At 34.6% G+C, this 22,617-nt stretch overlaps 3 protein-coding genes across 6 annotated transcripts; 2 read left to right on the top strand and 1 right to left on the bottom strand.

The window, feature by feature from the left end:
• The first annotated feature begins 691 nt into the window (after positions 1 to 691).
• Positions 692 to 4,591, top strand: LOC123221088 (probable receptor-like protein kinase At5g18500). 2 transcript variants are annotated; one of them, XM_044643771.1, is made up of 8 exons: positions 692 to 1,022; positions 1,650 to 2,299; positions 2,417 to 2,521; positions 2,738 to 2,860; positions 2,958 to 3,128; positions 3,308 to 3,437; positions 3,678 to 3,890; positions 4,113 to 4,591. In XM_044643771.1, the coding sequence occupies exons 2-8, from the start codon at positions 1,671 to 1,673 to the stop codon at positions 4,236 to 4,238; spliced, it is 1,497 nt and encodes a 498-aa protein (XP_044499706.1). In that variant the 5' UTR covers positions 692 to 1,022; positions 1,650 to 1,670; the 3' UTR covers positions 4,239 to 4,591. The 2 variants fall into 2 exon arrangements, with proteins under 2 accessions (XP_044499706.1, XP_044499707.1); XM_044643772.1 differs by having other exon boundaries at positions 1,647 to 2,299.
• Positions 4,592 to 4,837: 246 nt separating this feature from the next.
• On the bottom strand, positions 4,838 to 8,652 carry LOC123221089 (pto-interacting protein 1). Of its 2 annotated transcripts, none has more exons than XM_044643775.1 (8): positions 8,497 to 8,652; positions 7,690 to 7,798; positions 7,334 to 7,584; positions 7,114 to 7,240; positions 6,267 to 6,540; positions 5,659 to 5,791; positions 5,421 to 5,507; positions 4,838 to 5,161 (listed from the first exon to the last, which is right to left on the bottom strand). In XM_044643775.1, the coding sequence occupies exons 2-8, from the start codon at positions 7,769 to 7,771 to the stop codon at positions 5,045 to 5,047; spliced, it is 1,071 nt and encodes a 356-aa protein (XP_044499710.1). In that variant the 5' UTR covers positions 7,772 to 7,798; positions 8,497 to 8,652; the 3' UTR covers positions 4,838 to 5,044. The 2 variants fall into 2 exon arrangements, with proteins under 2 accessions (XP_044499710.1, XP_044499709.1); XM_044643774.1 differs by lacking the exon at positions 8,497 to 8,652 and adding an exon at positions 8,340 to 8,369.
• A 6,673-nt stretch (positions 8,653 to 15,325) lies between these two features.
• Positions 15,326 to 22,336, top strand: LOC123220574 (squamosa promoter-binding-like protein 12). Of its 2 annotated transcripts, XM_044642834.1 has the most exons (11): positions 15,327 to 15,474; positions 15,914 to 16,525; positions 16,810 to 16,991; positions 18,107 to 18,759; positions 18,987 to 19,061; positions 19,152 to 19,259; positions 19,375 to 19,492; positions 19,665 to 19,806; positions 19,986 to 20,136; positions 20,746 to 21,384; positions 21,631 to 22,336. In XM_044642834.1, exons 2-11 carry the CDS (start codon positions 15,942 to 15,944, stop codon positions 22,087 to 22,089), a joined length of 3,111 nt encoding a protein of 1,036 aa, XP_044498769.1. In that variant the 5' UTR covers positions 15,327 to 15,474; positions 15,914 to 15,941; the 3' UTR covers positions 22,090 to 22,336. The 2 variants fall into 2 exon arrangements, with proteins under 2 accessions (XP_044498768.1, XP_044498769.1); XM_044642833.1 differs by having other exon boundaries at positions 15,326 to 16,525.
• The last annotated feature ends 281 nt before the right edge of the window (positions 22,337 to 22,617 follow it).

Below are 22,617 nucleotides of genomic sequence, written 5' to 3'. Positions count from 1 at the left end.
AAAGGTCACTTTGGAAAGATCTGACATAATTGCAGAACAGCCCTGCAAACTCTGTATGTACATTGTGGGGACTGAGGACTCTTTTAGATTCTTCTCCTTCTTTCTTCCATCTTCATTCAACCCCACAAAGAAAATTACAGCCAAATCCACATTCCAATCATCCTCCCACAAAACAAGGCATACATTTATACATTATTTTCCATACTTAAGAAATTTTCAAAGCTCAAAACTTAGTTAGAATCTGAACCTGATTTACGGATCTTAAAATCAACCTAACTTCTATTAACACACGTACGTTCTTCTTATGGTGTGAACGTTTACGGTTCTTTCTACATTTTTTTGATGTATCGAAACATGTTATGGCGTGTGGTGAGCAATCTGTTTCTTTGACTAATCATTAATATGACCTTCTAACAACACAAGAAATTGAAAATTAACCAGACTTAATGAAAAAATTTTCAAAGTGTTGATAATGAGGACATGATTTTGGGTTAAGGACCGTCCAGTCTGTTCATTTTGACCTTTTAATTTTTGCACTGATCACGGTGGTTCCTCGTTGTAATCATAATCTTTTGATATAATTAGTGTTTGACTGAAAAAAGTTAATATTTTTAATAAAATAATAAAAAATTTTAATTAATTTAATTTAAATACTGTTGTCTAGTTTCTGATTATTTGTCACTTTCAAATTCAAGAAAGAAACAGCTGAGAAAGCTTCAAATTTTCTAATGCTTGTGTTTCACTGATCTATATAATATGTGAAGCATTTTGCTTGCTCATTCATTACCTAACACTGACAACTCCATATCTTCTTACCCTTTTGTGAATGAAATAAAATACCCACAATGGAACACCCTTCAAAACAGAGGCTTTGACAATGTGTGTGATTTGGGTGTGTGTGAATGAGGTTTATTTCAAATGGGGTTTTGTTTTTCTCTCTTAAATATTGCTAGGGTTTGATTTTGGTTCATTTTGGAGAAGGAAGAGTGAACTTTGGTGAAGGAAGTGACACAACCAATCAGGTTTGGGTTTTGTTTTGCGTTTGTTGGATTTGCTTTTGAGTGTTATTGGGGGCATTAACAGTGAAAGTTTTGATCTTTATTGGTTGTTTGCTTGATCGTGTCAAAATGATATGTGAAATGTATGTGTCGGTTGTATTGGTATTAGAAATATAACATGCTTTATCTTTTGATTATGATTTTTTTAAAATTATTTTATAAAAGTCTGGTAGTCGGTGGAGTTGATTAACGGCGAATTTTGTGCTTTCTTTAGCATCTTCCCTTTGGTTTTTTGGAAGTTAGATGTGGTTCTAGGTTTGCATTTTCTTATTATTATTGTGCTTTGTTTTCTCTCCACACTTGTTTTGGCAACTTTCCTAAAGTCCTTCATTTCACCCTGCCCTTTTCTTTTATCGCTGATTCTTGTATGGTTTAAATAAAATAGTATGTCATGTAATCCTGTTCTGGATGTGGGTTTTGTGTGAAGCTTCTTGGGCATTCATATAGGTTTGTGTCCCTTAACAGGAACTGCAAACTGTTAAGCTTAAAATCCCAAATCTGAAGTTACCATCCTTGAATTTCACATAACTTAGCCATACAATGTCGTTTCATATCAGGGCTGCTGCTTATGTTTTGCTTTCTTTATAGCAGGGGAACTTGGCATTTGCAGAGATGGCATCTGATCTTAACAAAACTCTATCAAAGACTTATGTTGGTATGCAGTTGTGGGTACTAATTGTGATTGTTCTGGCGGTGACTTTTGTGATCATCCTTGGGTTATCGCTATGGCTTACTTTTCGAAAGAAATCCAGAAAGGCTATTGACATGCTCCCTGTGAGACAATTTCCAGTTGATTCAGAGGAAATAAAAGACATAAGAGTCGATCAAGTTTCATCAAACAATGATAGTTTCCCCACCCTCATTGATAAAGTTAATGACAGGGAATCTGAGAAGGTATTGGTACCACAAGAAGAAAATGGAGATGAGAGTGTCCAATCAGGCTCCTTTAATATTTTAGAGAAAACTGTAGCAGGGTCTCAGCTGGCTGAGGAAGGAGGCACTGGGCAGGTATCTGTCTACCGGCCATCTTCACATCCTTTGACTGCCCCTTCACCTCTGTCTGGTCTGCCTGAATTTTCACAACTGGGCTGGGGTCATTGGTTCACCTTGAGAGACCTACAATTTGCAACCAACCGGTTTGCCCAAGATCATATTATTGGTGATGGGGGATATGGAGTTGTTTATCATGGTACTCTGATTAATGGGACTCCTGTTGCAGTGAAGAAGCTCCTCAACAATCCGTAAATTTCATATGACTTTCAGTGCCTATTCAATATTTAATCTTTATTTATTCCATTACACTATATATTGCTTGTGGGTTTTTTTTTTTTTTTAAAATTAAATTGGTTTGCTTATAGAGGACAAGCTGATATGGATTTTAGAGTGGAAGTTGAGGCTATAGGGCATGTGCGGCATAAAAACTTAGTTCGACTTCTGGGGTATTGTATCGAAGGAACACACAGGTACTTCATCCTTTTATGTTCTCTCTTTTATTGGGGAACTTAAAGTAGTTTTCCTTCCCTTAGTTGTCCTTGTCTACTGCCGAATCAGAGGATGGAATGGCACACTGTTGACAGTGACATCATTAGTTTTTGTTAATATGGTTTAATAAAGAAAGAGTGTGAGTTATTCTTGGCCTTTTGTTGATATGCTCTCTAATTTGTGCATAAAAATTTCAGGTTATTGGTATATGAGTATGTCAACAATGGCAATCTAGAGCAATGGCTCTGTGGAGATATGCATGATCGTGGATATCTGACTTGGAAGGCTCGCATGAAAATTCTTCTTGGTACCGCTAAGGCGTAAGTCCCATTCATGTACATTTTTGTCATTACTTCATCATGGTTGTATCTGTATTATGAATATGTCTTATTTGTCTCAAATCATTTCATGTTGCAGGCTGGCTTATCTCCATGAAGCCATTGAGCCAAAGGTAGTACATAGAGACATAAAATCAAGCAACATATTGATTGATGACAACTTTGATGCTAAGATATCTGATTTTGGTCTAGCCAAACTATTGGGTGCTGGAAAAAGTCATGTTACAACTAGAGTTATGGGAACTTTTGGGTGAGGTTTTTTATTATTCCATCTATACACTTGGTGTCCTACGACTCTAATAGTGCTCCATATTATTTAATATTGCCTCTTTACCTAAACTTGATTGATTATATTTTTGAAGAAACTCAATGTCCTCAGTTTGGAAATAATACTTTTTTGTCCCCTTTGCTTCTTTAATAAATTTTCAGTTATGTTGCTCCTGAATATGCCAATTCTGGCCTTCTAAATGAGAAGAGTGATGTTTATAGCTTTGGTGTTGTGCTCTTAGAATCAATTACTGGAAGGTATCCAGTGGATTATGGCCGTCCGCAGCCTGAGGTATGCTACGAACTTCTCTTTTTTGAACTACACTTGCTGGTGGGGCATGGTTACTGGTACTTGTCTGATCATATTTAAATTCTGTAATTGCAATGACAAAAAATTGTGCAGACCATCATTATCCAGCTTTCTTTCAGACTACTAAGTTTAATTTTGTCATCAATCAAACTTCATGTTATAATATGGAAGGAAATAGCATCCTCCACAGCCTTGATATGATACCTTTCGTGGCTTTTTTAGGTTAATATGGTTGAGTGGCTCAAAATGATGGTTCAGCTCAGGCGCTCAGAAGACGTGGTAGACCCAAATCTTGAGACTAGACCATCAACAAGTGCTCTTAAACGGGCTCTTTTGACTGCTTTGAGATGTGTTGATCCAGATTCTGACAAAAGACCAAAGATGAGTCAAGTGGTTCGGATGCTTGAATCAGAGGAATACCCTCTTCCACGAGAGGTTTGAATCTGTTTATTTTCTTCTTTAGAAAATAATACCTAACTTCACTAGAATATTAAATTAATGACACATGGAAAGTAGCTTTAACTTAAAACCAAAAAAAATTGGTGACCGAACACCATCACCAACTGCTTGACCATAAGACATGCAATTTTTGACATTTATTCATTTAGGATTGGAACATTCTTTAGAGGGGAATTTATCTTGATATACAATATTTAGGATCGAAGACGCCGAAGGAATCAAGCAGGGGCTACAGAGGCCGAGTTTCAACAGGAGAGTTCTGATGCTGAAAGGAAAGAAAATCCACAAGCAAGGTTGAATACCACAAGGAACCAGCAGACATAGACTTTGACAAAGTCATTTATAGAATTCAGATGTAAGCACAAGGGTGTATCTTATATTCTTTTGACTTTAACAAAGTCTCCGGACAGCCAGCCGGACAGTTGAGATTAAGGGCAGGAAACGATGGGGATCCAAAGAATCCTATATGGTTAGTCCGTTAGTGATTACATTGTACAGGTCTTTTGTGGGGCTTTTCCTTAATTTTATATATATTTTTTTTATATTATATTTTGAAAATTATAGAATCTTTTGGGTTGTAAGTACTTATTTTTAGGGTGAATATTTCTGGATGCCACCATTGGCAGAACAGGAAAAAAAAACTAAAAATTCAAATTTTTATTTTTTGCGTGGCAGAACCTTTGAGTAGTTGTTTATCTCTGTTTCCCCTTGATTGTCGTTTGGTTGTTGGTTTCAAGCAAATATTATCATATTTTCTTGTAGTTCCATGTCTAGATCAGAAGACCCCCAAGTCTCAGTTTTACCCTTGATAATTTGAGGAATTTTGCAGGTTTATAATCCATTTTTTATAACGGAATGCAAATACTTTGAAACTTGAATTAACTCAAAATTCCAGTAATAAATGTAGAATCTCTTAGCAGAACTCAGGGGAAAAGAACTGTCCTACTACTTGCATAATTGAGGTTATGGAAAAAAATTCATTGTTAAATACAAAGAAATTCCAGCAAACTTGAGACTCTTGAACAAAGATATCAAAATTACACCGACTATTATGTAAAGCATCCATTTACAAAACAAATCTCAATTATATGAATAAAATAGTTTTGGGATTGATTCACATCTGTGATGTTTCACTGGGGAGGACCAGAACGAGTGTTGAGCAGAGGCTGGAGAGCTTTGACAACGATACTCATATTTGGCCTAAAATCAGCTTCATATTGCAAACACAAAGCAGCAACTGCAGCCATCTGTTTCAGTGTGTACAAGTACAGATTAGAAAGGTAAATGCAAATATCTGACTCAAATAAGTAATCACCAAACTGTAGAACTAGTTCCTGCTATAAAGTGCATCCATATTGTTCAATACTTGACATCTAGGGAAAATTAAGGATGCAATATGTAAGCCATATGCAGTTACAATAATAAACTAAAGTTTGCAAAGAAATAAATATCAGAATGACACTAATTTGATGTATTTTATTCAGTCAAAGCAAACATCTTCAGTACCTTTGCAACTGCCTTAGGAGGATACTCTCCATTTAACTTAGCATCAACGCATTGCTTCACCTTATCTTCACTGAGTTTTGGAGTTGCCTAAAACAATCCAGAATTGCATAAGTATGAGCTTGAATGAAGCTTACACATATGAAGTAGTGATCTATCAGTATAGAGAATAACAAACTAGGAAAAAATGTGTGTTCCAAAACAAGTTACTGGTAGAAAAGAACTAAGATGAAGTTCATACCCATGTCACAAGGCTCTGCTGTCCACGTGGCAGAGTATGATCAACAGGCTTCCGCCCAGTTAAGAGTTCCAGCAGGACTACACCAAAGCTATAAACATCACTCTTTGCACTCATCTGTCCTGTCATTGCATATCTGCCATCCAAAATCAAATATTAAGGTCACAAGTATTTGTTGGTGCTTCAGAAAAAGCAACAAAAAGACACATAATTTTTCAAACCAAGGTTTCAAGCATGCACAGTAGTTCACTAAATCTTATTGTTGATAGTACCCCAATGAATAAAATGCATCACAGTCCCGTGTTTAGGCTGCCAGCCCATAACGTTTGTCGGTGAGTGTTACATAGTAAACATTAAATTTTCTTCTTTCCCCACCTTATCTGTTGGTACATTATTTCTTATTCATCAAAATCTTTTGGTTCTTTGATCCATCCGCAATTTTTATTCAATATGAAGCATAAATAATGCAACCCTCATCTTGCCTTTATTTATCTAATTTATGACTAGAACATTGACACATAATATAATATAAATTTGAAGCAGTCATTTTTATCATACACAGATGCAGAAAGCAGAAAAGCGCATATTTTGAACAATTAAAAAGAGCTTACTCTGGAGCATGGTAACCAAAGGTCCCAAGAACACGTGTGGAATGCAGACGTGCTGCCATATCGGGTGCTTGATTTGACAAATCGAAATCAGAAATCTTAGCAACATCATCGTCAAAAAGTAACACATTGCTTGACTTGATATTACGATGGACGATACGGGGCTCTGCCTTTTCATGTAAATATTCAAGTCCTCTTGCTGCCCCAACAGCAATTTTAACTCTTTGTGCCCATGACAAAACGGGACCTGGCTCTGCTCCTTTTACTCCTTTCTTTCCTATATCCACCAATTAGAAAATATTTTATACATAAATGAAGTTTTTGTCATAGAATATTTTATAGGTTTTTTAATCTGCTCATTTTACATGGTCTCTGAAAACATCATGTTACTGTTATCGTACACAAGTGTGCCGATGATAAGTTTTCCAGTCAATAAGAAGAAAAACAGGTGGTGCAAATAGAAAACAACATTGGAAAGGAGAAGCAATAATGTCTGTGAACTGTGATATGAGAAAAGTAAAACATTGTCAGGGCAGTATTGAAGCAGACTTTCACGGAAAATCATTAGCATAGGAAGATTGAGGATGCTTTTTTTATTTTGGAAATTGTATATCATTCCTCTACTCATCTGTCGAATTAGTTTGAAAGCACCAGGCTTCCACAACAATCAATTACCAAGCTTTAAACTTAAACCAATTATGATATGCAAAGAATTACCAGGATTCCCACGTCTAAATGATCACCCCTCAGCTAGACCTTACACGATTCATAAAGTCAATCCACAAAATGTTCTATATTGGAATCGGTGGCTAAGAGTTGAAAAACTTAGAAATGATATGACACCACTTACCATGAAGAATGTCATGAAGAGATCCTTTAGAAGCATGCTCATAGACAAGGACACGGAGAGGGCCATCAATGCAATAACCAACAAGCTCAACAACATTTTCTTGTTTAAGTCTTGACACCATGGAAACCTATAAATTATGCATGAACTATCAAATCTGACAAAATTTTTTTATTGCAACACATTAAAAGAATTGTAGATAATGCATAATAAAAAGCCAAACCTGTGCTAGAAATTCTTGGTCTGGTTGCTTACTAGAATCTAACTTCTTGATAGCTGCAGACTGCCCACTTCTCAGAACACCAAAATACACTCTTCCGTATGAGCCCTCCCCAATTAATGAGTCTGTACTAAAATTATCTGTTTTATCCTTGAGTTCATCTATTGGAATTGCTGGGACAGCTATAGGTTGAATCTTTACTGCCTGTGTTTCCTTTGGTACAGCTTCTTTTACATGATAACCTCCAGTATTACCTAAATGAAAAGCATCAGATTACATTCATAATAATGAAAATAAAGCCATAACAGATGGAACAACGAGGAGATATATAAGAAACGAGAATATGCACTTCATATTACTTGCTGAGTTATTTGGTGCAAATGGTCCATTTTCAGAAATTTTATGAATATTATCTTCTGCACAACATCCAAAGCAGCTCATGATTCTTTCTCCCCAATAAAGTAAGGCCTGCAGAAGTAAGAGATTGTTTTTAGCTTGCATGGTTAGAGCAATGAATCCTTAAAACATAATTACACCAAATAACAGTAACAGAGATTTCAAATATGTGCTATCAAGTAAGAGAGACATTTGTTCAATCCTCCAAGTTCCGGACACTCAAAACAAATTTCCAAAACAACAAAGACAAGTGTCAAAAAGAAATCAATTCTACAACTTTGTGTTCATAATGCAAAAAGTTAAGTCTCATAATAATTAAATCAAGCACTCTCTAGATTGCAAGATCATGATGCTTGAATCATCCAATTCAAAAACTTCTGTTGGTATCATGTGTTTTATCAAGTTCTTCATTTGATTAATAAAGGACCATATATTATATGCACATGGTGGTTCAGCTTTCATTTGGATTGCAAAGCAGTATAACTCAACACTCCACCGCATCTTGTGATAAATATTTGTATGATCAACTAAATAGTCATACCAGTAAATGAATCCAATATCAATACAACAAATGATCACTGAAGTTTCAAAATTTTCTGTCATAAACACCAACCATGTTTAATTTCATTCAGAAATTTGTCTGCAACCATATATAATGAAATCATAAAAAAATAAAAAAAAAAACACAACCCATTAATTAAAACCACAAAATAAAGACACCCACTTCGAAAAAACATGATCAAAGAAAGAATAAAAGTGAAAAATCGTACCTTTACTTGATTGATGTTGATGGTGCAAGAGTTGTTACAATAAAATCTGACTGTTTCAACTCAAGCTTATTATTTTTCTTGTTCTAAATAAGTTTCATTAGCACTGGTAAAGAAAAGAAAAAGTACATTGAAATTGACGAATGACAGGTTTTTAAAGCCGGCTAAGCTGCGCCAAAATGAGATGGGCAAGAGAAGAGAAGCGCAAGATAGCAAGATTCCATGCAAGTGTGGTAACTTAGATAATATGATTTGACTTTTTGTGTTAGAGAACCCGGAAATTTCGCCATTCCTTTTTTAGGTATTTGGAGAATTTGGTCTCCTCTCCTCTCCTCCTTTTGTATGTTATTTGAATTAAAATATAGTTAAATTATTGAACTTAGGTAAGGGTTAATTTAAAATTTGAATTATAATTTTGAATGGATAAAGAGAAAAAAAAAAATTAACAAGTTATCATAACATAAAGAGAAAAGAAAAATTATTATAAAATGGACAAAAAAAAACCCTTAAATTCGAATTGAATATAAATTTAAGGTGGAATTAGATAGCTCAAATCCAACCCATTCTCTATCAAGAATGTTTCTAATAAGATATTTGATATAAAATTTTAAATATATTTTTTTATTAAGGCATGTTAAGATATTTTATAAAATAAATAATCTTTTTACAGGGTTAAAAAGAGTTTTTGGATATGAAATTTAACGGGAAATATTTTGATACGTACATAGTATTTATCAACTAAAGGTATAATGCTATCATATATTTTTTTATTAAAAAATTAAATTTTTATATATAAATGATAAAATTTAAGTAATTTTTATTAAAAGTATTGGATAAATATAATTAGTTTATTAAATAAAAGAATTTTAAAATTAAGTCATTTCAATAAGAAAAATAAAAATTTTATCTATTCAATAAGAAAATTTATAAATTTAACCATTTCAATTTCAATTGAAATTAAAAAAAAAAAAAAACAAAGGTAGGTAGGCCCATTCGATTAAAAATAAAATAATTCTATGAATATAATAAACTGGCTGGCTGGTTGGCACTTACAGGATAGGTGGAGGAGAGGAGTGGCGTTGCTTGCTCAACTTTAATCCTAAATAGTGTTTTTTTCATTAAGTTGGATTTAGCTGGCAGGCTGGCAGGGAACTTTTCCCACTTGGATTTGTTGTTGTTGGAATAATTATTATATATGATTACTTCATTTTAATCAAAGTCCATCTTCTTAACTCAATAATCATGTGTACTGTTGAATTCAAATTGAATAAACACTGTTTAAGTCAAGATCGAACCGAAATGACAAACCAAAACTTAAATTTGGTTTGAAAACTATTTAATTTAAATCAGTTTAAATTCAAATGTTTTAATCTTTTCCAATATAATTTATTATTTTATGAAACAATAAAATTATGTATATTTAATTTTTAAATCCTAATTAAATATCATAATGTTATTTAATAATTTTATAATTAAAAAATATTAAATTATATTAGATATCTAATTAAATATTCAAAATTAGTATACAAGTAAAACAAGTTTTATACTTAGCTTAGCTTATTCGGTCTGATCTTCAAATAACTGTATCAAATTTAACCCATATCACATCACAAGCAACAAATATTGCCGTCAATAGTACTATTTTGTATTTATAAAGACTCAATATTCCAATATATTAGGTCAGTGAAAATGGGCTGGTATGTTTGTCCATTATGACCAACCCCATATATATATATATATATATATATATATATATATATATAGTCAGGCTGAGCTGAGCTGAGGAATGGATTTGGAAAACATCCAAGCTGGTTCTCTGAGAACCCACTAGGCCTACTACAATGAACAACCTGCTGAATGGTAGGCTAACCAATCAAGGGCTTTTCAACATGGCTTCATCGTATTGGGTTCTCCACTTCTTATGGTGAGACCTGGGGGTCCATTCCCAGAAGCTAATGTTAAAATCCTGAGTTTAGTTGGGTTAGTGCACTCACAAATAATGGTAGTAGATTGGATCTAAATTGAATTTGAATAAGATTTAATTTGAGATTAATTTGAAATTGATGAATTAAAATTTGAATTCAGTTGAAAAATAATTTAATTTTGAATTATATTTAAATAAATGAGAACTCTATTTATTTGATCCAAACTCAAATAACTTAGATCAAATCAAACCTTACCCATAAATAAAGATAAGTAATATTATGTCCTATCCATAATATCTTAACAAATGTCATTAAGATCAAGTAAAGTATGAGGTTAGGCAAGTAATGTGAAGGGGAGGGGGGCAGAAGCATTTCTTCTCCTTCCTTCTCGTGATTGAATTGAATTGAATTGAATTGGTCATTGACATTTCTCTAATAATAGATAGCTTCTAATAATCTATAATATTTTGTTTGTGCAAGTCTAGCTATAGATAACGCCTCCAAATCTTTCCATAACTTAAGGTCCAAATTGCTCAAATTTTCAACCTTTCAAGTCAAGTCAATAATGAATATGGTCCTCCAAAATCAATAATACAACATACATACATACAATCTTTACTCTTTTAGAAGAGGTATCCCCAATTCTCATATTTAATCTATTAAATGAGTTAAAATTTCACTGTTTTTTTTTTTTTTAATTTTTAAAATATTAAAATGTGATCAAATAAAAGTCTAATAAAACATTGGTTTTTAATATTGAAAAATGATTAGTATATAATAAAGCTTCTTTTTAACTTACTTTTATTATAAACTACATGTTCACATTCATAATTGCTTTTTCATATTAAAAAGGGAAAAGAGAATATAAAAAAAAACAAAAAATTGGTTTGAACTTTGAAGGAAAAGAGAGGAGGAGGAGAAATGGCATCTCTTTCTCCCTCATAGCTGTCAAATTTTGTCAACAAAATGACACAATTTGCTTTGAAAATATCTCATCAAATAAAAATATCTTAAAGCCCTAACCTACTACTATAATAATATTGATTCTTTCTTCTTCAATTCCCTTGACTTCTTTTTTCAAGGGACCAATACATATTCACACACGTTCATTCTTAACAATAGAGGGACTGACATACTATTTTCTTAACTACAAATTAATTAAATACAATGTTAAATTCGAATCAAATTAAGCTTAAATCTGAATTGGTTTGAGATTGATTTGAATCTTAAATAGTCATTTTGACTTTGAAATTGTTTGAATTAGCTTGAGATATCTTCATAAATCATTAATGAGATAAATAATGTCATCAATATAATAAATTATAACGTTAAAAAAAAATTCAAATCAAATTCAAATTGAACTATTAAACTTAAATATAAACTCTAATTTAGGTAAAATCAAATTAAATATTACTTCGAATCGAGTTGACTTAATTCTACTCCTAATTGAACACAGTAGTGAATATTCTTAAATCAATGCTGCAAATAAATAATTATGCAAAGGTCTCTCTTGTTGAATAGAGACAGAGGGAATTCATTCCGTTGGAAAATTCTCAATTTCAGAATATTGTTTCTTATTCTTATTTATGTTATCTTGTTATTCTTTTATCTTGATCTCAGTTTTCAAATCATATGCCATTTGGATTCGGCTACAAACAAACTGAGTTTGATTTTGCTTATTGCTTATTTGGGTTAAGTTTGTGAGTTCACCACTCAAATAAAATATTAATAAATCTTTAAAATCTTTTATATTATTTCTTTATAATTTTATATAAGTAATTGATAAATATATAAGTTGACGTGTTTAATTACAATTTTTTTAGCCAAACTTAAGTGAACAATTTTTATCTTAAATTTGAGCTTAACCTATAATTTTTCAACTTTGTCTAAGTATAAATGAGTGAAGTTCGAGCTGAACAACACTCAATTTTGTTTGATTTGATTTGATGCAAAAGAAGCATGAACATATCTCCTCAAGTCAATCTGGGAGACAATACAATATTAAGTGGTAGATGACATTTCAAAATCCAAGTTAATTTACTTAAGGAATTCTAAATTCATTAACATCATTATCATTTAAATATGTGCTTGAAATTTTCTAGAAGTTGAAAATGTAAAAGGGCACACATGAACCTTGACTTTCTCCTTGAAACATATTACAAGTAATTAATATTATAATAATTGTCTTTTGCTTTCTGATTTAGATATATATAATATACTATATATATTAAGAAACTGTTTCCAATTATAAGTTATTCATGCGTGGTTGCTTCCTTGTGGTAATTTTTGTAGACATGGATGAAAAAGTTAGGAAAAAGAGAATTATAATATCTTAACGCTAAGCCCAAGTGTTGTAGCAGACAGATTTATGTATTTTCATGCAGAAACTTGATTGTTGGCACTGTGTGGGGCATTTTAGTTGACTGTATCTCCACCATGTGCAGTAGTAGTGGACTGGAGATCAACCAATGTTGGGAGAGGTGATAAATGGACCATGAACAAGAAGGGAAAAGAAAGAGAGAAACTTTAAAAGTTGAGATGAGATGAGATGAGGGGCATTATTCTTAATACACTTGGTCCATATTCCCCAACAAGCTCCATCCTCTATACCACTCACATGACCTGCCAACAATTTGGTCAGGGACCGCATCAAAATAAGGTATATAGTTAAGGCATCAGCTGGTTTTCTTCTCTCTGTCATCTGTCCACCTTAGCCCCACGTAAATGCATATATATATATGTGTGTGTGTGACTTACAAGCTTACTTGGGTTATCTAAATCCCAGGTTTTACATGAACATCTTCTAGTTTTATCGATTCCTTCAATTACATATATATACATTTCTGGCCTTTCGTTTTTGGTTTAGGTGAAAGCTACATAAAATTGTGATATGATAGCCTGGGAAGCTTAAAATCATCCATGTTTCATGACCCCAGTGAGTTATTTGTACCGTATATGAAATGAGTAGGGTCCAGATAAGAAGTTCTTGGCATCTACACGCATAGTAATGGAGGTTATACAGTACTAGAGTAACGTTACCTTTCTAATTAATTGGATCGTGATTCAATGGTTTAGATTGATGTAAGAGAGCTTTGGCATTGTTCCAGGTCTCGCACATCCTTTAGATTAAACATATCTCCCATTGACTGGCAATGGTACCAAAGTTGTTGTTCCCACATTTTGTCTGCTAAATGCAATGAGTAAATGAGATGTAAAAGCTTGTGGGTCTGCCTGCATTTGATTTAGCTGGACGTGGGTAAATTTTAACTCATTTTTTGACTCTTTCTTGTTACTGTCTACAATTTATTGCTAATGCTGATTAATGCTTCTCTCTCTCTTTTTTTTTTTTTTTTAAACAATCAAACTTTTTACTCATTTAGGTGTGGGATTGGTGATTATAAATGAGGTTTTAATTGTTTAGTGAAATTGGTTGAGGTCAAACTACATTGAAAATATAACTCTCGATCCAACTTAGTTTAAAAAGATAACTTTTAATTAGAGGTGAAAGGATTTCTCAAAAGGAAAAAAGTTTTGATTGCTGCAACAGGTTCACCAACTTCACATGTTTAAAAAGAACATTCACCTGATCGCATGGATAGCCACCCCTCAAATTTCAGTGCATTTTCACCAAGTAAATTATGAAACAAGCAACAGGTTTGGTCCATTTCTGCGCCAACAGCTTGTTAGTTGTTGCTGTAACTAATTAAATTCATGATATTACAGCAACCCTTTTGATTTAATCTTCTTTCCAGTGATGATTTTATTCGATTCTAAGAAATTAAGAAGATTCGGTGACAGCTTGATTGATGGCTGAGTTAATAAATTTGTAAGTATAAATCTCTTTGAAATGTGGCCTCTGGTTTTGGTCAAAAATGAAGAATCAGATCCATAAGCCGATCTCCTTTACTTTCACAGAGTGTATGTTAATTTAGCTTGTGTAAATTCTTCTTCCTATAATAAATATAATGCTCGAACGAGATTGAATGCAACGAAGAGAAAACTTGTCCCACAAAGTTCAACACCAAAAATTCTAAAAGGTGATAGCCAAGACCAACCCCTCTTAATCAAACAATTAATAGCAGTCATTAGCAAATGGCCCACACGAAAGGGTTTAACTGAGTTGTTCAATCAATTTGCTCTTATATGTATTTTTTTATTTTTAAAGTTAATTTTTTTTTGTCCGTAAAGAGTTATTTTTTTAATGTAATTAAATTTTAAAATGATCATATTTAAAAAAAAAAATTCATATCCAATATTAATAATCAATCACATAATCATAATAAATTAAAAGTATGATATTAATAAAAATTTTAAACCTTATGTCATTTTGCTTGGGTGCTCCATCTTATTCGCCACTCGAATGGGCAACTTGTCCATTTGCCTCTCTCATGGTAGGAGACCCAACACTTTCAAAAACTATTTAAAACCCCTTGGAAAGGAAATATTTTTTGACTTTATGCATCAAGTTAGGATTTTTACCCATTTTTTCACCCCACCAATCACATGTCTGTCACCAATAAGCAGTCGGGTTCAGGCAATCACCTCACCAACCTCAACAGAGAAAGTAGCTTATGTGACATCGAAATTTGAAACAACCTATTCGAGGGTAAAACTTAGACAGTCTCTCTGCAACTTTACTTTACCCAACTCGGCTTTAATGCGTCTGTATGTCAAGTGAAGTGATTTGTTCTGAGCAGATAGAATTTAGATACAGACTGACATGGTAAAACATTTTTACCCAATAAAACAGACAAACTGTTAAGGATTGTAACCAATAAAAGGTCAACACGTCGTATAGGCCACCACCATTTCAGCATTCACATTGTGAGAGCGAGAGACACGGTGTGTGGGGCTTAGATTCCTAAAGGCTGCGTCAATAAAATAAATAAAAAAGTGTCCTACTCTCTCTCCCCACTCAAACGGCATTTATATCAAATTATCTCTTCTCCTTCCTAACTTTTTCCTAAATTTCCTCACTTTTCTCTGTTCTGTCCAGTGATCTTTACGGTTCTCCCAGGTTCAAAGCTCCCGCAGCTGACAGACTCATAATCTCTGGGCAAGTCGCTTTTTTTCTTTAATATTATTATTATTATTTTTGTGTTTGTTGGTGATTTTGCATAAAGTTGTACGCTTTATAAGATTTCAGTTGAAAGTTGTTGTCTATAGCTTCGTGATGTAAATTTTGATGCTTTCTCGAAGTGATGGGAGTTATTGGTGAATTTGTTGCTGGGGATTTTTGGTGATTAGTTGATTAGTGGGTAGTTGTGTGGTTTTGGGCATGTGGGCAGTTCTTGTTTGGATCCATGGATGTGTTGGTGTGTTGTTTTTGGACTATTGGGGACATAGATAGGGTGATATTTAGGAGTTAGATTGGGCTCTGACGTTTCTGTGTATTTGAGCGGCTAGTTTGTGAAAAAGTTTGAACTTTGTTTTTTATTTGATTCTTGTTCGTTTACTGTGCTGGTGTTGGTTGCATTGGATTTTGGTTGTTTCAGTTATCTGGGTTTTGTGGAATTTTGGTTGATGGAGACTAAATTTGGAGGAAAAGTCCATTTCTATGGTCCAGTGGTGTCAGATGTAAAAGCGGTTGGTAAAAAGAGCTTGGAGTGGGATTTGAATGATTGGAAATGGGATGGAGATCTGTTTACTGCTAGTCCACTGAATCCTGTACCGTCAGATTGTAGAAGTAGGCAGTTATTTCCTCTTGGACCTCAAGTACCAGCAAATGGTGGGTTGTCAAATAGTTCATCATCATGTTCAGAGGATAACATTGTTGCAAATGAGAAGGGGAGCAGAGAATTGGAGAAGAGGAGGAGGGCTGTGGTTGTTGAAGATGAAGAGTTGAACAATAATGGATCTGGGCCTCTTAATTTAAAGCTTGGTGGGCAGGTTTACCCTATAATGGATGGGGAGGTGAAGAGTGGGAAGAAAACGAAGATTGTTGGGACTACTTTAAATCGTGCTGTTTGTCAGGTGGAGGATTGTAAGGCTGATCTTAGTGGTGCCAAGGATTACCACCGGCGACATAAGGTTTGTGATATGCATTCAAAGGCCACTCAAGCACTTGTAGGGAATGTTATGCAGAGGTTCTGCCAGCAATGTAGCAGGTGTGTTGGACTTGGATTGCTTGTATGAGTATCTTTGCTTGAAAAAAATAATATAAAGGAAAGAGTAGAAAAATGTTGTCAATAATTTTGATGGTCAATATAGTATTTGCTTTCTCGTATACATTTTACTAGTTATGATGTTAGATTGAAAAAACTGGTTGTGTTGATTCCTTACAAAATTTTGTTTGAATATGAGTAAATCCTGCCTAGGCATAGTTTTATGTTGTAGAAAAATAATTTATTGTCATTCCAGATAGATGCAACTTGGTTTTACTTTTGAGCAGGTTCCATGCTCTTCAAGAGTTTGACGAAGGTAAGAGAAGTTGTCGGCGGCGTTTGGCTGGCCATAACAAACGTAGGAGGAAAACTCATCCTGATAATGGAGTCAATGGAGGGTCCCTGAATGATGAAAGGGGTAGTAGTTATCTATTGATAAGTCTACTGAGAATTCTTTCAAATATGCACTGTAAGTATATGACTGCTGAAGTTTGTCTACTTTTCAGCTTTACTACTATAATGGTGTAAATAGGCTGTGTAGTATATCTGCAAGAATAATCAGCTGATAATCTGTTATCATTGGAATTGTACAATTCTGCTCCAATGTTGTTAAGTAACTATTAAATTCTAGAAGCTTAACCTTAAAGAAAATAACATCATAATAATTTTAAAACTATTATGCATAAGGCTAGGTTTTACTGATGAATGTTTGTTGGGTTTACCGACCAGTTCACATGCTCTTCTTGTGATGAAAATTGCTGAATTGTTTGAATTTTAAAGTTCACTAATGAAAATTAGGCGCTTTGTTGGTCAGTCTTTCGCATCTCCAACTTTATTTCTGAGTTCAAAACAGTGGTACACTTTCTCATTGGAATTTGACTGAAATTTTGGTTCTTTAAAAGTATAAGTACTATGTAGAACTTCACCTGAAATTTATGTTTTCATTTTACAATGATGTCTTCTATAGTCGTGTTTCTTCAAACAATCTAAACTCTACCTTTGACTAATGTAACAACAATAGTAGAACTTAAGTCATGGAAATGCTAGTTTGGGTTATAAAAGATTTTCAAGAGTCAACTTAGTTATGTAAGTCTTGGATGTTTAAGGAATTTAATTCAGTTGAAGTGGACACTTGGCCAAGTGATAGACAGTCAAAGGATAAATTTTCGGAGTTACATTGCATATTGTTGTGTCCTGTCAGCGTAGTATCTTCCCTTTGCTTAAGGCATCGCATGGAAGATGACCTAGTGTTATGAATGGTCTGGACTATTTCACCCTTGATGTTGATGGCTCATTTTGTTGTTCTTCCTCCATCAATAATGGTTATCTTTGGTTAGCTTACCTTCTTGTTGCTCGATTGTCAATTTTTTTATTTTTTGCACAATTCCTTCACTCAATTTATAGAGACATCTTCATCATATTATCTGGAAATTTTGAATGCTGATTCATCTTAGTGATTGTCATACATCCTATATTGTTGTAACTAAAGTATTTGTTTAATGTGCTCCTGTCTTAATCTCCTTTTAGGTCTCACTTTTAGCATACATTATTTGACTTCTTAGATTTTTCTATATTAAATTGCAGCAAATAACTCTGATCAAACAAAGGATCAGGATCTGCTTTGTCATCTGTTGAGGAACCTGGCTAGTCTAGTTGGTACAAATGATGTAAAGAACATCTCTGGGTTGCTGCAAGGATCTCAATGTACGCCAAATGCTGGGACGTCTTCTGGGAATGTTGGTAAGGTGCTGGATGTGGTGTCAACCGGTCCTGAACCTAGACCTTCTACTTTATCATGTAAGATAGATAATTGTGCTGGATTCTCAGACTCCATGAGATCTGTGGTCCAATGTGGGGCTGTACATGCTTCTAATTTGGTGCAGAATAGAATACATACCAATGACGCTCAGGTTGGAAGTGTACCAGTGCTGTCAGGTTCCCAGTCCACAATGATTTTTCCTTCAAGAGGCAACTATTCAACTAAAGCAATTGAGCCAGAGGCTACTTTTGGGAGAAGCAAGATTAATAACTTTGATTTGAACCATGTTTACGATGATTCTCAAGAAAATGGAGAGAATCTAGAGAAGTTTCATGCTCCTGTAAATCCTGGAACTGGTTCTCTTTACTGCCCTGTATGGGTGCGGCCAGACTCTAACAAGTCAAGTCCACCACATACAACTGCAAATTCTGATTCAACTTCGAGCCAGTCACCATCTACCTCCAGTGTAGAGGCTCAGGTATAACTGTGACAGTAAGCTTAGAGCTCAAATTTCTCCTTGCACGTATAGGGCTGTCAACATTATTCCTTGATATTCTTCGTCTATGAATTGGGCATTGATTTGGTCTTGATGTCTTGTACACTGGATGAGCCAGTAATGATTAAGGCATGCTTTAGTCGAGTATGTAATTGCTACATATCTTTGAATGATTGTTTCTCTTAACAATATCTCTTACCAATTTTCAGAGTCGAACTGACCGGATTGTTTTTAAGCTCTTTGGGAAGGACCCTAATGATTTCCCTATTGAGATGCGAAGACAGGTATTTTCTGGATCCTGTTTAGTTGCAGAACTCTATTTTGTAGTTCCCCTTGTAGATGATAAATTTGATGAAAAAACTTCAATTTTCCAGATCCTTGATTGGTTATCCCACAGTCCTACAGACATTGAAAGCTATATAAGACCTGGCTGTATTATACTAACGATATACCTTCGTTCGGGTAAACCCATGTGGGACGAGGTATGTTCCTAAGTTGTTTCCAAGAATTTTTAAATATTTTTTTTGGGGTTAATTTAGCTCTTGATCACCATTTAGGTTGGAACTACTAATCTTGGTAATCACTTTGTTGATACAGTTATGCTGTGATTTGGGCTCCAGTTTAAGGAAGCTTCTTGATGGTTCTGATGACTCATTCTGGAAAACAGGATGGTTGTATGCTAGGGTGCAACACTCTGTGGCATTTATATATAATGGTTCTCTCTCTGTCTCATTGTGTGAACAAGTATGCTTTTGTATGTGTAGTTTGTTAGAATGAAAGAGACTTATCAGAAGCCCACCTTCTTCTTGTGGCCAGTGAATTTCTGAGTTCTGTAGTGGCATTGTAATTAGAAGAAACCGTTGTGACATATTGTGTCTGTGATGCAGGCCAGGTCATTTTGGACACTTCCTTACCTGTAAAAAGCCATAAAAATTGCAGGATCTTAAGCATTAAGCCAATTGCAGTGCCAGTGTCTGAGAGAGCTAAATTTACAGTTAAAGGCTTCAATCTTTTCCGGACCACAACAAGGTCATTTTCGTCTTCTTTGCATGCATCTTTACTAAATACTCTTCCATGGTAGACAGAAGAGTAGGGAGAAATAGTCTCGATTCTCACATTTTTGTTTCTCTTTTTACTGATCTAATAAATTTTTTTGGTAAGATTTACTGCAAGTGATAAATCTTACTTTATTATTATTTTTATATCAGATTACTCTGTGCTCTAGAAGGAGAGTATCTGTTACAGGGAACTTGTAATGACTTGATGGATGGTGCTCATACTATTAATGAACATGATGAGCTACAATGCCTGAGTTTCCAATGCTCTTTACCAAATGTTTATGGAAGAGGATTCATTGAGGTTTGGATATCCTCTGTTGTTTTTATTATGTTCTATTGCTTGGTATTATATGAAGCGAACTTGGTTTAGTCATGTTATGAATTTTTCGGGGTGCAGTCCTGAGTTAAGAAGAATAGGAGTGTTTAACTATATCCCTAGTGATCTGTTTTTTGGGTTATGACTTTTGATCCCTATAGTTGATAGATACTACATTCGGATTGTCAAACAAGAAATTGATTCTGATCCAGTAGATTACTCACTGTAGCTATTACAGTCCTGTGAATATCCCTGATCCCTCTCCTATTTATCCCTTCATCCTCCTTCAAGTAAACTTCAGGTCATTTTAGAACTTCTAGACGGTTATTGAGTTCCTGCTGTTGGCAGCTCATTTGGGATTAGATACGCACTCCTTATTCATCACACACTTTCATATCTTTTTAAAAAGAAAACATCAATCCTTTCTTTAAAAAATATTTTGTTAGTTTCATAACCAAATTCTGAGAAGAAAATTGACTGAGGCTATAGAAGAGGCTGCAAGAATTTGGTACAAGAACTAATTATTTCCTATTGCTCTAGTGTATACATGTGTATTTTCTATTAATGTAAGGTTTGGGTCATTTCTCGTATCAGGTTGAAGACCATGGTCTGAGCAGTAGCAGCTTTCCATTCATAGTTGCTGAGCAAGAAGTGTGTTCTGAGATTTGTATGCTTGAGGGTGCAATCGAAGCTGCCGAGATTGAGGATGACTTCCAAAAAAAGATGGAGATTATTGAGATCAAGAATCAAGCGCATAACTTTTTAGATGAAATGGGCTGGCTTCTTCATAGAACCCGTCTGAAGTTTAGGCTGGGTGACATGGATCCCAACTCAGATCTCTTCCCTTTCAAACGGTTCAGGTGGCTTATGGAATTCTCAATGGAACGTGATTGGTGTGCCGTAGTGAAGAAACTCTTGGGCATTTATTTTGATGGAATTGTTCACAGAGGAGATCATAATTCCATTGAGATTGCATTATTAGATATGGGTCTCCTTCACAAAGCTGTGCAAAGAAATTGCCGGCCAATGGTGGAACTATTGTTAAATTATGCCCCAGGTAAAGTATTGGATAGACCAGGATCTCAGGAGAAGCAACAAGTTGGTGGAGGCCACGTCAGTTTCTTATTTAAACCTGATATTGCTGGGCCAGCTGGATTGACTCCACTTCATGTAGCAGCTTGTAGGGATGGTGCCGAAAGTGTGTTGGATGCCTTAACTAATGATCCTGGACTGGTAGCTTTTCATCCCTTTTTAGTTTATGACACTAAAGAATTTGCTTGAAATTTTACATCCAAATCCAATTCTGATTTGATTTAAGTGGAAGTCTAAGCAAGTCATTAATTCTTAAAGCAACAGATGATTTCATGTTTATGCTGCTCTTGTTTGTTATTGTATCCTGCTGTTATACATGGTTTCTTCTAATAATGGTATATTTCCTTGTGCTTCTTGGATGGTGCTGATATGAGTTGCCATGTTCAGGTGGGAATAAAGGCTTGGAAGAGTTCCCGTGACAGTAATGGTAAGACACCAAATGATTATGCATGTGTGAGAGGCCAGTACTCGTATATTAATCTAGTCCAAAGGAAAATCAACAAGAAATCTGCAGAAAGTCGGCATGTCATCCTAGATATACCTGGTGACCATTTGGACTGCACCTCCAAGCAGAAACCATCAGATGGGCTTAAATTGTCCAAGGTTGTTAGCTTCCAGACCGAAAAGATTGCAACAAAAGTGAAGCCGCAACATTGCAAATTCTGTGAACAGAAGCTTGCTTATGGAAATGCCAGAACAACACTGGTATACAGGCCTGCAATGCTCTCAATGGTGGCCATTGCAGCTGTCTGTGTCTGCGTGGCACTGCTCTTCAAGAGCTCACCCGAAGTACTGTATGTTTTCCAGCCCTTCAGATGGGAAATGCTCAAGTATGGCTCGAGCTAAGTTAGTTATACTAATTAGTTCCCAGAGACACCAGGCGGAAACTACTCTAAGTATGGGGTTTAGCTAAGTTAATTGTACTAATTAGTTCACCGAGACATGAGGCAGGACTTCTTTTTCTTCCCCACGTTATCTTTCCATTTATACATAAAGAAGAATGTCCAAGTCCTGTTGATTTTTATGGATTTAGATCTCAGGTGAAAAATAATGTTGTATATGTTTAATTTTATAGATGGGAGAAGTTCAGCTACATAGTTGTGTTGTCTATCCAATTTATTAGACATTGGAGCCTACTAATTAGGATAACTTTGAAGCATAAGAGTGATTGAGATGTCACTGCAGCTTCTACTTGGAAGTTGAAGCATGTTGTTAGATTTAGTTTCAAGTAGGGGCTGATTTGAGGCGGGTGGACTTGATTCGAAACCATCATCTAGCTCAAGCAAACTAGACTCGAATTGATGTTCTAATTCAACAATTTGACTTAAGTTCGACTAGTTAAACACACACACACACAAAGCTTAAATAAACTAA

Source organism: Mangifera indica, chromosome 7, assembly GCF_011075055.1.
Source record: "Mangifera indica cultivar Alphonso chromosome 7, CATAS_Mindica_2.1, whole genome shotgun sequence".
Lineage (NCBI taxonomy): Eukaryota > Viridiplantae > Streptophyta > Magnoliopsida > Sapindales > Anacardiaceae > Mangifera > Mangifera indica.
Note: the sequence above shows the minus strand (reverse complement) of the source record. Positions and strands in the feature narration are given on the sequence as shown.